A 14,969-nucleotide genomic window follows, 5' to 3' on the forward strand; every position below is an offset into this window, starting at 1 on the left:
CTACCCAGAGGCACATGAGCAAACTGGGTCACATGGAAGGGAAGCAACACTTCTCCAGACCCAGAAACCTTCTGCCCACAAACAGAAGTGTGCTTTCAGAAGACATGCAAACTCAGTGGAAAAGCCAGAGAACACGGCTGATGCAAGGCAATCAGAAGGTGGGTGCTAAGCTTGCCTCCTTTCCACCTGGTGAATTCCATGCTCCCAACTCAGATGTCACCTCTGCTGGAGTCCCATACTAGAGTAGCAAAGTAGAGACACCCTCCAAAGGACTTGCAAAAATGTCCTCCAAACTTCTACTACAGTGCAAATCACGTTATAGTCACATGTTCAAAATTCATTCGTTTTGTTTCTGAGTCATCCTTGACTCTGGAAAATAATCTCTACCAGGGCTGGGTAGAAGCCCTGAAACCCTGATATCTGCCTTACCATAAAAATAAATAATGGCTCATTAAATGCACAGATGAATGAAAAAAGAAAACACAGTCTTTAGAACACTTGAAAAATACTGAAGATAGAGGGAATCTGTGGCAACAGATCCTGAGTCAAGAAAACTAACAGAAACTTGAGTCCCTCAATAGAAGATTTTGCTTAGGCTTCATATTTCATAGACCTGAAACAGAAGCTCAATCTCCTGGGATCACCAAGGACTGCCAATCTTGGATCTTAAAAATAAGCCCTAAATATTTTAAGTTCAGGCTTCGATAAATTAAGCTGACTCCAAAGGCAGGAGCTTCAACAGCAGCAACCTCGAAAGAAGGAGAAACATTGAGGTCTTGACTACTGACTTGAGAATGCAAAGCCCTAAACTAGCTTTGAACATCTTGTCATGAAAGATAAGAAAGGTAACTGGAGAATACTGACCAGTCAGCTCACGTGAAAGATAAAATAATAGTCAGAATAAAAAGAATAGGCAGGTTGAATGAAAGGTCTGCCTTGCCAGGTTTATAACTTATTCTTATAATGCCATCATAAATATGAATTCAGACTAGTAATATCAAGTATGAATTATCCGATTACTTATAAGATACCCTACATGAACACCACTTCTTAACCTCAGGATATTTTATGAGGTGGTACAAAATTACTAAAACGTAACCACTAGTCACACGTGGCTATTACGCACATGAAATGAGGCTAATCTGAAATGAGACATGCTTTAAGTATAAAATACATACTGAATTTCAAAGACTTAGAAGAAGAAAAAAATAAATATTTTACTACTTATTTTATAAAATATTACAGATATTTCAAGATAAATACAGTATTAAAATTCAATCTACCTATTTCTTTTTTATTTTTTACTATGGCTCCTGGAAAACTTAAATTACATATGTGGCTCGCATTTGTGACTTGCATTATATTTCTATTTGATAACACTTGTATAGATCAATCGTTCTCAACCAAGGGTGATATTGCCCCCAGGGGGCATTTGGCAATGTCTGGAGACATCTTAGTTTGTCATTACTGGGACAGTGCTACTGGCATCTACTGGGTAGAGACCAGAAATGCTGCTAAGCATCCTACAATACATACATCAGCTTTCTACAACAAAGAGTTAGCCGAAAATGTCAACAGTGCCAAGGTTGGTATAGAAAAAACGCGGGTATAGAAAAATGGTTAAAGAATTGACTCTGCAATCCGGGTATGCAGTTTGAATCACTAGCTGTGGGATTTGGGGTCAATTACTTAACCTTTTTCTGATTCATACTCCTTATTTACAAAATTATAATAGTATAATAGTACTACCGGTACAGAGATATTGGAGCAATTAGATAACTTAATACATGTCAGTACTTTGAACAGTGCCAGGCACATAGTATTTGCTCAGTAAGTAAGTAATAGCTATTATGTGAAAGTTTTAGTTTATTATCGCCTATTTCATGAAACAATTTTAATTTCCTCATTATCTTTATTGTAGTTAATTCTCCATGACTTCATCATCCTTGTTACAATTAACCTATAAAAAATAAAAATTCCCTTCGGCTGGGAAAAACAATTATGTTCCTTCTTGCATGGCTTGCATAAGTACAAATGGATCACCAAGCAGAATTGTTAATTAAACCACACCACAGAAGCTCAAATTCCTCTTCAATGTAATATGCATGCAAAGCTCCATAGCCCAGGTTTGCCTTAAGTGGGAGGTCCTAGTATTCCAGGCCAGTAACTGTGGGTGATGTCAAGCTTCTGTGGTACTTACAGGTGGAAGCAGAAGTCCCAGTCGGTGTCATTGCTGACAGTTGGAATGCGGATGGGGCTGGCTTTCATCTTCTTACTGCCAAGAACCACAAGTCAGAGTGGCTTTAGGAAAAAAAAGACTTAGAAGTCTATTTTCTCTCTGTAGGAGGCTATTAACATTAAATTGAAACTGCCCAAATATATAACCCATCTGAAATAAATAAACAGACTTTCCACACTCATGTACAGAGATACCTAGAAGGCAGAAATTAAAGGCATTTGTCATATTAAAAGTCTGAATTAAATTTCTTTCTCCTAATTCCTATTCCTGTACCTCCAAAATCCTTGACTTTTTGCTGTTGTTGTTGTTGTTGTTTTTTACCCCCTGAAAGCCACTATATTTACAAATCCCGATTCATCAAGACTATGTTCTCCTGGGGCATCTGGGTGGCTCAGTGGGTTAAAGCCTCTGCCTTTGGCTCAGGTCATGATCTCGGGGTCCTGGGATGCTTCCTCCTCTCTCTTTGCCTGCCTCTCTGCCTACTTGTGACCTGTCTGCCAGATGAATAAATGAGATCTTTGATGGGGGGGGGGGGAGAAGAACACTATGTTCTTCTACTCAAGTCGGATATTGTTTCTGCTAGATAGAACCAAGGAAAGCAACCAGTTCGAAGCATCAAATGAACGATATCAGTAAATTCTCCCTGTCCCTAGGGCCATCCCACTATTAATAAGAAGTCCTAGTTAAGGAACACACATGCGTCTATTTGGGTATTGTCCATAGCTGATGGGGGAAATGACTGAAACCTCAGGACAAAAATCTTATTTATAATTATTTGCGAAATTCAGTTCTCACAGCTCTCCCTATCACTTAAATCAAATCTAAACCAAATGCATAGTTATGTACTGAGCATCAACACCCACCAAGTCGCTCTTCATCTCACCCTGCAGAATCATTTCCACCTGAGCTCTCAGTAGCTCTTACACAGGCTCCAGAACATCCACAATCCAAACACCAGAAGATTAATTTCTCTTTCTAATCTCTACTTTAAAAACTATGGCCAGGGGTGCCTGGGTGGCTCAGTGGGTTAAGCCTCTGCCTTTGGCTAAGGTCATAATCTCAGGGTCCTGGGATCCAGCCCCCCCCCCGCCCCCCCCCGCATCAGGATCTCTGCTCAGCGGGGAGCCTGCTTCCTTCTCTCTCCACCTACTTGTGATCTCTGTGTCAAATAAATAAAATCTTAAAAAAAAAAAAAAAAAACCTATGGCCAGGGCTAGTAGTTTTGCGTTCTCAACCTCCTAAATTCTGTTCTATAACATGCCATATGGCCCTGAATAAATTATAACAACAAACTCTGGCCCCTCTCTCAAATGCAAATCGCTTCCTTCTTCCTTTCCCCGCAACTTCGTAAACCCAGACGCCACATGCTGAGCCCCAGGCGAGCATCCCGAGGCTTCTTTCTTGAGGGTGGTGCCTTCGCCACAGAGGGTCCAACTGGAAACGCACCCGCGGGGAGCAGCGACGTAGCCGGTGGGCCGCCCCCGTGGCCGAGGGCAGAGAAGCCACGCCCCGGAACTAGCCTTCCGTCCCCCTCAGCCGAGAGCTCGGCTTCCTCGCGCGGCGTCCGCGTCCTGGCTTCAGCGTCCTTCGTTCAGGGCGCCGCCGCGCAGGTGCGTGGCGGAAGCGAGGCTCTCTGCGCGGTAGGCCTGGCGCGCCGGCAGCCCAGGTTCCGGCTCGGGAGACAATGGGGTTGCCATGGGAACGGAACGCCGCCGGCAGAGTCGGGAGCGTCGGCGCCAGTAGCCATGGCGACGCGGGGCACTTCCGGTCCGAAAAATCCCGGGCCGCTCCCGGGCGCTTCCGCCGCACCCTAGGCTTTACGGTCTCCGCGAGCGGGAGGCGCGCACGGTGGAGTTCGTCCCCAAGCTTCGTTTTGCTGCGGTTGCGTCGTCCCCTGCTGTTTTTCTGAAAGGGACTTTAGCTTTCAGGCACGAAGATGCAGGAAGAGGAGCGAAATCCCGTCTCAGGATAGAAGAGGGCGCTGGGCTCCGCGACCCCGCTTACGTAAAGCTGCTGCGTACGGGACTAAATGGGCGCCCCTTTCCGCGCTCCTTCGCGCACCCTGCATCCCCGAAGTCCCCCCAGGTGCTCTGGCTCTCCAGACTGGAGAGGAAAGGCCCCGAGGTAACTGTTGATGGTGTCAGCACCGTCTGTGTTGCCTCTCCCGGTAAGATCTGAACGATGCCTGATCAGGAAAGTGGAGTGCAGGAAATGAATGGTTTGAGCAATGGGCCCCTAATTCAGCTGCTGATTAGCAGTTCCAGCAATATTCTCGGGGGGTGGGGCACATTGGGCGAACACCACATAGCCCTAATTTTTGCAGCATGTATTCTTAGACCATTCCTCTTCAGCAGCCTGAAATACACCATGATGATAATTCAGATCTGACGGGTGCAGGGCCGTTGGGGCCAGTACCCAAACCAACAGTACCAGCTCTGCAGCCTGGTGCCCAAGGGTGTTATCACAAACCCTACAGTAAACGAGGGCCCTTTGACAAGTCAAATTGAAGATGGTATGCCCTTGTTAAAAGGAAAAAAAAAAAAAGTAGGTTCAGTAGAGAGAGAAGGAAAATATTTGCTAAGAACTTGAAAGGTGGTGTTTACATTTGTTGTTTGTTCTTTCCAGTTCCAGGTTGAAGTTTAATTGCTCTTGATCCAAGACTGCCAAGATAGATTTTCTGCAGTTAGGTTGGAAGAGCTATTTAAATGAGTTTGTTTAAATATTTCTCAAGTGAAACCTGAAGGGCATTGTAACTTATAGTTTAAATCTGTACCCTCAAGATCCTGCACCAAAATTTTAGAAAGATCCCGCCCTCTTTATTTTGTTTCCTAAGAGAACGCGCAGCGTGGAACAAAGGTGAGAGCCATGAGCTCCACTTCAAGATTGCAGGTCTCTGGTTTTGACTCCATGTGGCCTGGGCCAAATCACAGCTCTGGAGTCTCAGTTTTCTTGCCCAGACAAGAGTATTTGTTACCACTTGTTTTCCCCAACCCCTCCCAGTCCCCAGGATTCTGTGCGGCAAACCGCAGATTTTTGTATTTAACACATATGGGGATAAAAGGAAGAGCTGGTTTCCTGTTCCCTAACACTGATTCCCCCTTAACCTTGTTAAGTTGGTCTTCATCACACTGAAAAGTTTTAATGTTCTCACTTTAGGAATTGGCTAGGAGGTTTTTTTCTAAGTATATGAAACGTAACTTTTGGTTCCTGAACACCAGCTTCTACCCATCACTGCGAAGTGAGGTAACAGGACAAGCCCTGAATTCCCATTCTAAAAATGAGTCTGGTTTCACCTCCATTTAATTAGCTTTGACCTTGGGGAACCTGGGTGGCTCAGTTGGCGTTTGCCCTTGACAGAGTCCGGGGCTTGAGCCCCACTTCAGGCTCCCTGCTCAGTGGGAAGTCATCTTCTCCCTCTCATCCTCCTCCCTCTCGTGCTCACCCCCTCTCTCAAATAAATAAATAAAATCTTTAAAAAATAATAATAATTAGCTTTGACCAGAAGCAATTCACCTGTAAAATTAGAAGTCAGATTAAAAAAAAAAAAGTTAAACTCTTAGAGTTCCAAACCTGTGTGCTATTTTTTTTTTTTTCCTTGCCGTCTTCACCCTGTCCCCAGATACAAACCTTAGTTACAGGTAAATGTGTTCTAGGTTTGTTCAGTAACTCTAGAATGGGATGCTGGTAATCTGGGTGGACATTGCCTTTATAGTGTGTTCCCTCACAGTTCCTCGCTTGATCCTGAGGTAGAAGAAGGCAAGCACTGCTGTTGCAGAATCGCATAGGGGGGAAGCATGCGTACAGGGTACTTCTAGATTCTTCCATCCCCAAATAAATTGTGATTAACTCCAAATTATTTTAGCTCCAAGAACTGTGAAACTTAAGGACAAGGAAACCAAATAAACTTTACTTTGGACTATCTAGTTTCTTAAAACACATTTTCTGTCCTCTTAAGACAAGGTTAGATACCTTACTTCTGAGTTCCCATACTACCCCCTGCACAATCTCATCTTGATGGTCACAATTATAAACTTAAAAAAAAAAAAAAGTTTTGGGGAAAACAAGTGGAGCTTCTATTCTAGGTGAAGAAAGACAGGACTACTAGTTTTTTTTTTTTTAATATTTTATTTATTTGACAGAGACAGTGAGAGAGGGAATACAAGCAAGGGGAGCGGGAGAGGAAGAAGCAGGCTTCCTGCTGGGCAGGAAGCCTGATGCGATGCGATGCGATGTGATGCGATGCGATGTGATGCGATGCAGGGCTTGATCCCAGGACCTGGGGATCATGACCTGAGCTGGAAGCAGATGCTTAACGACTGAGCCACCCAGGCACCTTCTCTGTGAGTTTCCCACATTCCCCATGCATCTGTCCTTCCATCCTGGAAAAATGCACGTTGAAGAAGACCTGCTACTTGCCTAGTACTGTTCTAAGTGTTAGGGAAGCAATAGTGAACAGACAAAAATTTTGCTCTTCTGGAGCTTCTATTCTAGGTGAAGAAAGACAGGACTACTAGTAAATAGTCTGATGTCTCTCCAAGTTAGAAAAAGGCACAGAGCTTGGGAAATAGGCAACAACTTTGTGTGAATTAGAAAAAAAAAAGGCGACCCTCTTCCTCTAGCCAGACCCAGGCCCCCTGCTAAGCAGTAAAGCTATGGGAACAGAGGGTGGGCTGGGTTTTAGGACTCCCTTTTAGGACTTTCTCAGCTGGGTGAACCACCTTATTTGGAAGTAACAAATTATATGGAGAAAAACAAAGCCAGATAAAGGATCTAGAAAGTATAGGGTATGCTAGCTTCTACAGTGTAGTTAAGGAAGTCTTCTCTGACAAGTTGGTATTGAGTAAATAAAAGGAGCAACCAATACAAATGTCAGGTTTAAGAGCATTCTAAGATAACAGCAAGTACAAAGGCTCTGAGACAGGAGCAAGTTTGGTGGGTTCAAGGAAAAGCAAAAGAGGCAATTAAGAATGAGGAGACAGAAGAATGGGTCAGCAAAACAGCAAAGTGTGCAGGGCTCTATAGGCAATCCCTTCATCTAAATATCCACCCACCCACCCATGAAGACTGAATACCTACTGGGTAGTGGGCCGTGTCTGATCAGTTGTGAACTCCTTGTGGGCGGTAGTGGTTATGATTTACCCTTGAGATTTTAGCATTCAGCACAGTGTCTGGCTTATTATCAATGTTCACTAACACTTAAGAAACTTGCAACCATCTTCAGGAACGCTCCAGTAGCAGAGAATCTGGCCTCTTAGTGTGTCTATCCGTTAGGAAACAGGAGTTGCTGTCATAACCAATGACCACAAACTTCTGTGGCTTAAAACAACACAAGTTTACTATGTCCTAGTTCTGGAGGTCGGAAGTCTGTGATGGCTGTCCCTGGGCCAGAGACAAGATGTGGGCAAGGCTGATTCTTTCTAGAGGCTTTCGGGGTGGGGAGGGGGTTGTTTTCTTGCCTTTTCTGGCTTCAAGACCACGTGCGTTCTTGCTTTGTGGCCTCATTTTCCATCTTCAGATCTAGCAGTGTGGCATCTTTAAGTCTCTTGACTCCTCTTGCTTTAACAGATAAATACACTGTTAACACCGCCTTTCAGTGTATTTAACCTGACTTGATTTCCTTAGGTTTAAAAACATCCGGAAGTGACGTAGGAAGCACTTCCTATCTATCCTTCTGTTCAGAAGCTCCCATTATTTGGCGGGGTCTCGCTCCTTTCTCTCCCATACACATTCCCATTTGTAATCCAGTACATCCCCTCTCAGTACTTGAATATCCTGTTTCTTCCCATCTGGGGACTTGGTTTATAATGAACGTGCGGGAGTGTCTTCCCTCCACTCACCTCTTTCTCTTGGGGACTAACTCTTCAGAGGAGCCTCTCCATCTGCTGGAACCCCCATCAATTGCTCTCTCAACGCAGGGGCTCCAGTGGCCTACTTCCCGCAACCATTACCGTTGAGCTCCTGTCCTTGGACTGTTTCACAGATGGGCAACTCTCATGCTTGAGTTCTTGGCCCTGAGCAGAGCATAAATTGCTCCTCCAAATGCCTTGGTCTGTTGCTTTGCCCAGCAACCCCCTCTTTGCCTTGCAGTTGACCTTTTAACTTTGCTCACAAAGCAGCACCCCAGTCTTTGCTGCAGAGTTTGTGCTGCTGTCAGCACCCCGCATTCCAGATCTGCCACGTTGCGTGGGGTTGTGCTGACACGTTCTGCGAGCATTTCCCCCCCACACAGCATGTCATGTGTTTATCTGAAGATGGGTGGGTTTAATTATTAAAGGCTTTGCAGTCTGTCTTCAAGTTTATTTAAGGAAAACAAATAGATGAGTCTTATTCCACCAATGTGATGAAAAGGGCCAGTCTTTCTCACACACTGTGATGACGCAGGCACTTTTCTCCCCTTTTATTCTTTGCATTCTTGTACCACATGATGGATATTATTGCAGAATTAGGTGTGTGTGCCGATGGAGAACAACCATTTCTTTGTTTGTTTGTTTTTTACATAAGCTCTCCCCGCAACACGGGGCTTGAACTCACCACCCTCAAGAACCACATGCCGTACCAACTGAGCCAGCCAGGGACCCCTTAATTATCTTTTGAAGTATTGTCCAGAAGAGTGTATAAAGTATACTTCCATATTTAAAGGGCAACACTAAATACCTGCCTCCAGGTACAGACAGACATGCAATGTCTCAGGTCATCCAAGAAATGGAACAGCTGTTGTCCCTGGAGAGGTGAACCAAGGATTGGGAGAAGAAAGATTTATTTTCAGTGTATTTCTGTTGACATCTAGTCATCAAGCCTTGGGAGTTTCTTTTCATACCCCAGCTTCAGTATGAAGCATTTCTTTCTATTTAAGAAGACAGGTTTGGGGGTGCCTGGGCAGTTCAGTCGGTTAAGTGGCTGCCTTTGGCTCAGGTCATGATCTGGGGGTCCTGGGATCAAGCTCCCTGCTCAACGAAAAGCCTGCTTCTCCCTGTCCCTCTGCCTGCAACTCCCTTTGCTTGTGCTTTTCCTCTGTCAAATAAATTAAAAAAAAAAAAAAAAAAAAAAAAAAAAAAAAAAGACTCGTTTGGGTATAGCGTGGTTAAGTGCCCAGCTGAGTTGTATTTCTCCAAGAAATCATCTGAGTTGAACAGCGCTCTTCGTTGAAGTAAGTTCTCACAGGGTGCATGCACTGGGTACACATAAAATAGTGAATAACTTCATGTGCCATTGGCATTGTTTTCATGGACTTCTTTTGTCTTTTCGTGGTGGTGGGGGGCATTCGAGGTCCAGTGAAGCATGTATGGTGTGTAGTGACGAGAGCTGAAGTCGGTGTGGGAGAACCGTGTTGTGAGGGAAGGGGGATGGCCCACTGTATTATGATAAAGAACATTATCTGCTTAAATAATTGCACCCATTTCATTGTCATTTGGGTTTTGTTTTTTTTTTTAAGATTTATTTATCTATTTTTTGAGTGGGGGAGAGACAGAGGGAGAAAATCTCTCAAGCAGACTGCCCGCTGAGCAGAGAGCCTGCTGTAGGGCTCCATCCCACAACCCATGAGATCATGACCTGAGCCAAAACTGGAGTCAGATGCCCCATCATTTGCTGTTTTAATTATGACTCAACCTGTGAGAATTCACCCTAAAGAGTTCTCTAAGAAATGAATTATCCTTGTGATAGTTGATAGCAGGTATTTGGCTTTTTTTTTTTTTTTTAGCCTGTGTATGTATTGCCTTTTCCAAAAAGGAAAAGGAAAGAAGAGAAAAAAAAAAAAAAACAATCTAGCAGAAGCTTTTGAATGATTACAAAGACTGCAGACACCCGAGAGGCAGTTTTGAACTGAAGAGCCATGACACAGCTGTGCACTAGGGGCTGAGCTTGGGGCCGAGGTGCTAATCACTGGACCTAAAATAAGGGTCCTCCTGGGTTATCTGGGTGGGCGCCATGTAATCAGAGGAGTCGTCTAAAGTGGACAGGGGAGTCCAAGTCCGAGATTAAAGATGCTACGCCATGGCAGGGAGGTGACAGAGGACCACTGCTTGCCACAGCGTGTGACTCGGTTAAAAAACACCATCACACCCCAGCACTACTGACCCACTCCTCTGGAGCCACATACATATGCTCATGAATGCACCAAAACTCAACAACAGAGATGCAAAATGAAACAAAGTTTATTTTCTGCAATACCTTCTGTAAATTACAAAGGCAAAAATGCTAAAACTACAGTATATAACTTTTCAATATTTAACCAGAGTACTTATAATAAATATGCATCCTGAAACAAGATGAAAGGCTACACTTTGTCAGGTATCCTACAAAATGTCTCAAGTTTTATACTCTGCAGCATTTCTGCGTGGGGGCAGGAGCAGGGAGGGCTGCTTGTATTAAGGGCTGTGACAAAAAGTCCTTTTCACATTTCTTTGGAGCATTTTCGAAACGGCTGAACTATAAACAACTTCAGAAAAGCAACACCAAGCTTGAAAGCCATTTCTGCTTTGCTGTCCTTGGTCCTCGTCCAATAGAGATGAACATATCTTCCCAAACAGCCGAGCACCCTGTGCGCCCAGGCAGCCCTACGGTGCGTGGGGCCCTGTCAGGCCAGGCCTCTGTCCCTTCAGTTACACACTTCGGAGCGGTCTGTGCTCAGCCGACATCCCTCCTTAACAAAATGCCATAAGGAAGCTGCAGGCAAGTTTAAACACTTTTAACCTGAAAGTAAAGTGAACAGAAATACCCCCCCCACAAACACCTTTGCTCTGCACCATCATGTGTACCGTATGGGGATTCTCAGTTTCAACACTGGAAAAGAAATCGGTACTAACAGTCCCTCCCAGGATCGTTTATGGGCGCTGGTAATGCTGGGGCATTCAAAGATTCGGGGTAAAAGGGAAGGTTTACCGTATTCAGAAATGTGCTACAGTTCTAAGGACACAATGGCAGAAAGTCTAGGGATACCAGTGGCAGCTCACGTAGAGGTTGGAATAGGAATAAATACATAACCACCCCTGGCTATAGCGGAAAACTCTGAAGAAAGAGTTAGGCTTTTAAAAAAGTTGCAAGCACGGTTACCTAAAAATACTTTGTTAATACAGTCTAATGTAGATTTTGCTTATTTGGGGGTTTAGCTATGAAAACATCTTTAAGAGCCAATAAAAATATTGTAGAGAAGAAAACAACACTTTTAAAAAATTGAGGTTATGAACCATGAGGCATTTCATTTGTCTGTAAACACGCAGTTTACTGTCCCTTGTTGAAACACCAATGTCTGGATTCCTGAGCTTCACGGATAACAGCAGGAGGCCAGTTTGCATAGAAAATCTGCAATATGTCAACAATTTGCTTAAAAAGAACTTCTTAGGGCAATCGGCTTTTGTCTTTCAGCTTCAGATTTGAGTGAACAGGGCTCACCATACCGTGGGGCCTGGGACCGAGGAGCAGCGAGCAGCGCGATGAGCTTTCTAAGGCAGATGGGGGGGGGGGGCGACGGAATGAGTTTGAGAATCCACAGGAGATCATGATAAAGGCTCTTCAGCCTGCATGCCACAGAACTAGAGCCAGACTAATTGGATCGGAAGCTGAATCGTGTTTTAGGATTGGAAACCAAAGGCAAGAAGAGGCCCCCAGTGCTGAACACCTCGGCTGGAGTGCGGGAACAAAGACAACCAAGGCCGTCCGCTGGCCAAGCCACCGAGGGGGGCGCCCACCGGCCAGCACCAGGACCAGACCCCCGGGTGTGGCTGACCCCAGCTCCGGAATCTGAAGGGCTAACACCGTGTGTCACCTGTGCTGCTCTGAAGTCTCTAAGCGGTTCGGAGGACAGTCTTCTCCGGGGCCTCAGAAAGTCTTCAGAAAGCTGCCTTTGGAAAGGGAAAAAGCTCTGCGAGGCTGCGGGGCAGAGCACGAGTGAGCGCAATGGCAGTGGTTGCCAACAACTCCAGATCTAACACAAAGATGGACAACAAGGGGGCAGTGTCCTGCCAAGGAATCCATTTTACTTCTTCTGGGACTGGTTTTTACACATGGTAAGGATTTGCTTCAGTACTTTCTGGACATCTTCATCCATCTGGCCCTAGGAAATGCAACCAAAAGACAATCATTAGAATCGAAGTTGAGTCCTGGCAGTCTCCCCGAGGGAATGAGATGGCTGGCTGAGATGAAGCCCTTGGCTTTCCCCCAGATCATCCAAATCCAAAGGAATGTTAGTCCTATCAATTCCCACATTTCTGTGCAGGACTGAGAGAGAGAGGGCCCTGTGCTTTTCCCTCTGGAGGCTGATGAGGCTGCATCTACCAGACCCACCAGCAAAAGGTTTCTGGGTCTCAGCTGCAAATGTAAGCCCAGCTAGCCAAGCCGCCTAGAGTCATGGGGGTGAGAGCGTGCTGACGGCTGTGAGAATACGGGCGGGCCTGAAAATGAAGCCTGGGCTGCTGCTCCTGGTGGGGGTAACAGCCCCTTCCTCCTCCATTTCTCAACAAATGCTGAGGCCACTTTCCAACAATGGCGTCGGGCTCCCGACAAAATCCAAAGCAAAGCAATGAGCTTTTTAAAACTTCTCAATGTAAACGATTCCCCCCTAATTTTCATTTGTTCTACTAGGTGAATGACAGGAGTCTGGGTGACATCTGCTCTGGTGTTTCTTTAGGATATTCAGCATACCTGCACAGCATACAGAAGATGCATTCTGTAAACAGATATGACCTCCTGGTGTTGTTTCTTGCATTCCTGGGAAGAGACCATGTGACAGTGTTAAGAGCTTAGGAGACTGGTAAAGAACAAAACCAAATACCTATGAGAAAGCTGTGGCCAAATGCTACCCAAAATTACTTCCTTCAGCAAATGCTAGCATATGAGGCTTTTAAAACCGTTGTGGGCTCACTGGGTTGTATATTTCTGAATACCTATCGCTATTCTCAGGGAAACATTTGCTGATATTCTTCAGGGGGGACGAATCAACCTATTTCATATTTTGGCATGTCAACCTTAGAAGAAAATCCATGAAAAAGCAGTTGTTACGTAATCCCACCTTTGTTGCAAAAAATATATGTATACATACTTATGCAAATACACAGTCACATTCACACAAAGTAAATGGTGCAAAGAAACTATCAAATGCAAAAGGGGACCATCTCTGAGTGGTTGGATTATGGGCCATTTTTATTTATAGAAACTTTTCCAGAGTCTTCTGTATTTTCCAACTTTTCCACAATAACCAAATATTTATTAATTTTAAAAATCTGTTCTTTTGAAAGGAGCTACTGTTCTCTCCCTATACAGCCAATCAGAGTCCCCCAGGGAGCTCAGTTACTCAGCTGTCGGTGTACAGGTGTACCCCGGAAACCAACAGGGCGGTGGCACCAATCTCAGCCGGTTCCTCAGTACAGCTGTTCATGCTTGTTTCTCCTGGTTGAGCTATTGTTCCGATTCCTCTCAGTAACCATTTCAAGAATCTTCACTCGCCTCTGAACTTTTCTGAGGAGATGGTTTTCCATGACGAAAACTGAGACTATCATCTACAAATTACTTCCAAAGTCTACAAAAGCCCATCAGTACCCTTCTCACCTCCTTCCCACGAGTGTCGGAATATGAGGTGTCCTTCCTATTCGAGGAGAACCTTGGAATCCTCAGTCCTTTGATGGTCACGCCATTAGAAGGTGGGCTTAGGACCTTCCTCTGTGTCATTGCCTCTCAGCTTTTAGATACCTCCACTCAATCATTTAAAACTTCGTCTTCTGATCACCATCCTCCTTTCCATCCTTGTTTCTGTCATCATTTGGGTGACTGCGATATCCACACGCCTGAGCCCCAAACACCTCGGTCTCTCAGTTTCCTCAACGTCCACCTCAATGACTTGCTCCTCCTCCTTGCAGCCATGCACTCTCAAGGTCACAGCCCTGTCTCTGTCATTGCCTCTGAAATCTTGAAAGAGAGCACCTCACCCTCTGGTCACCAGATCCTTTCTTTCTAGCAAATCTACTTTAGGCTTCCCCTGCCTCCTGCTATGGTTCTTCAGCCCCATCAGATACTTGGCCCCTTGGTCACTTTTCTAGGAAGCCCACTGAGGTTCAGATTCCATCCATCACTCCACTGGGACTGTCCCTGCCGAGGCTGCCAAGGGCCATCTAAATGCCACATCCCATTCCTTGCTGCCTCGTACCTATCCCTTCGAGACTCAGCACAAGCATCACATCCTACAGGAAGCTTTTCGAGACATTTCCTCTGTATGCCCGGAGCATGCTGGTCTTCTCTCTACCAGTGGAGGCTGACCACACTGAGAATATGGAAAGTTCACTGAGTATAAACTCGGTGAAGGCGGGAACTGTGTCATATTCACTTTTAGATCATTGGCGCCATACATTAAAGGTGTTGAAAATTGTAAAAACGATTGTATGAACCATCAGCATTTTGTCTACAAGTCTGAAAACCACTTCATCCGAAAAATGACCTGCGGAATCCAACAGGGAGCCTCTTCCCCTCCCCTGATCGCTCCTTCACTGCTAGAGCTGATAACACAAAAAAGCTGGTTTTGTACTCTGGCCAGCCAGCGTTAAGGATTGCAGAAACCTGAATTCACCAGTATCAAGTCTGTACTGAAGAAATCCTACATCCCAGGTCCCGCCTGTCAACAAAACTAGTGATAGTCCACGACAGATGAACCCTTGGCTTCACGTGGAAAAGGTAACATCTCGTGTCAACTAAAACCTTAAATGCAAGGGGAGGTGAAATGTTGGCCCTCCAAAGATATCCACAC

General features: G+C 45.0%; 2 protein-coding genes and 1 long non-coding RNA gene across 15 annotated transcripts in view; 1 reads left to right on the forward strand and 2 right to left on the reverse strand.

The window, feature by feature from the left end:
- TTC23L (tetratricopeptide repeat domain 23 like) overlaps nt 1–4,871 on the reverse strand; it is a 49,254-nt gene extending 44,383 nt beyond the window's left edge. Inside the window, exons 1-2 of one of the 2 annotated variants that reach the window (XM_082724464.1) lie at nt 3,686–4,871; nt 2,201–2,275 (exon numbers count right to left, since the gene is read on the reverse strand). In XM_082724464.1, the coding sequence (XP_082580590.1) occupies nt 2,201–2,268 (68 nt within the window). In that variant the 5' untranslated portion in view covers nt 2,269–2,275; nt 3,686–4,871. The other variant, XM_082724465.1, reaches the window with a different exon arrangement.
- On the forward strand, nt 4,083–5,808 carry LOC309861501. Its single transcript, XR_014309964.1, has 2 exons — nt 4,083–4,406; nt 4,865–5,808. It is a non-coding gene; the product is annotated as an uncharacterized lncRNA (long non-coding RNA).
- A 4,566-nt stretch (nt 5,809–10,374) lies between these two features.
- Nucleotides 10,375–14,969, reverse strand: part of RAI14 (retinoic acid induced 14) — a 144,217-nt gene continuing 139,622 nt past the window's right edge. For all 12 annotated transcript variants that reach the window (XM_082724452.1, XM_082724456.1, XM_082724455.1 and 9 more), the window contains 2 exons: nt 12,878–12,943; nt 10,375–12,290 (listed from right to left, as the gene is read on the reverse strand). In XM_082724452.1, coding sequence (XP_082580578.1) covers nt 12,213–12,290; nt 12,878–12,943 — 144 coding nt within the window. In that variant the 3' untranslated portion in view covers nt 10,375–12,212. The remainder of the gene's footprint in view (nt 12,291–12,877; nt 12,944–14,969) is intronic.

This window comes from Mustela nivalis (genome assembly GCF_964662115.1).
Source record: "Mustela nivalis genome assembly, chromosome: 3".
In the NCBI taxonomy this organism is placed as follows: domain Eukaryota; kingdom Metazoa; phylum Chordata; class Mammalia; order Carnivora; family Mustelidae; genus Mustela; species Mustela nivalis.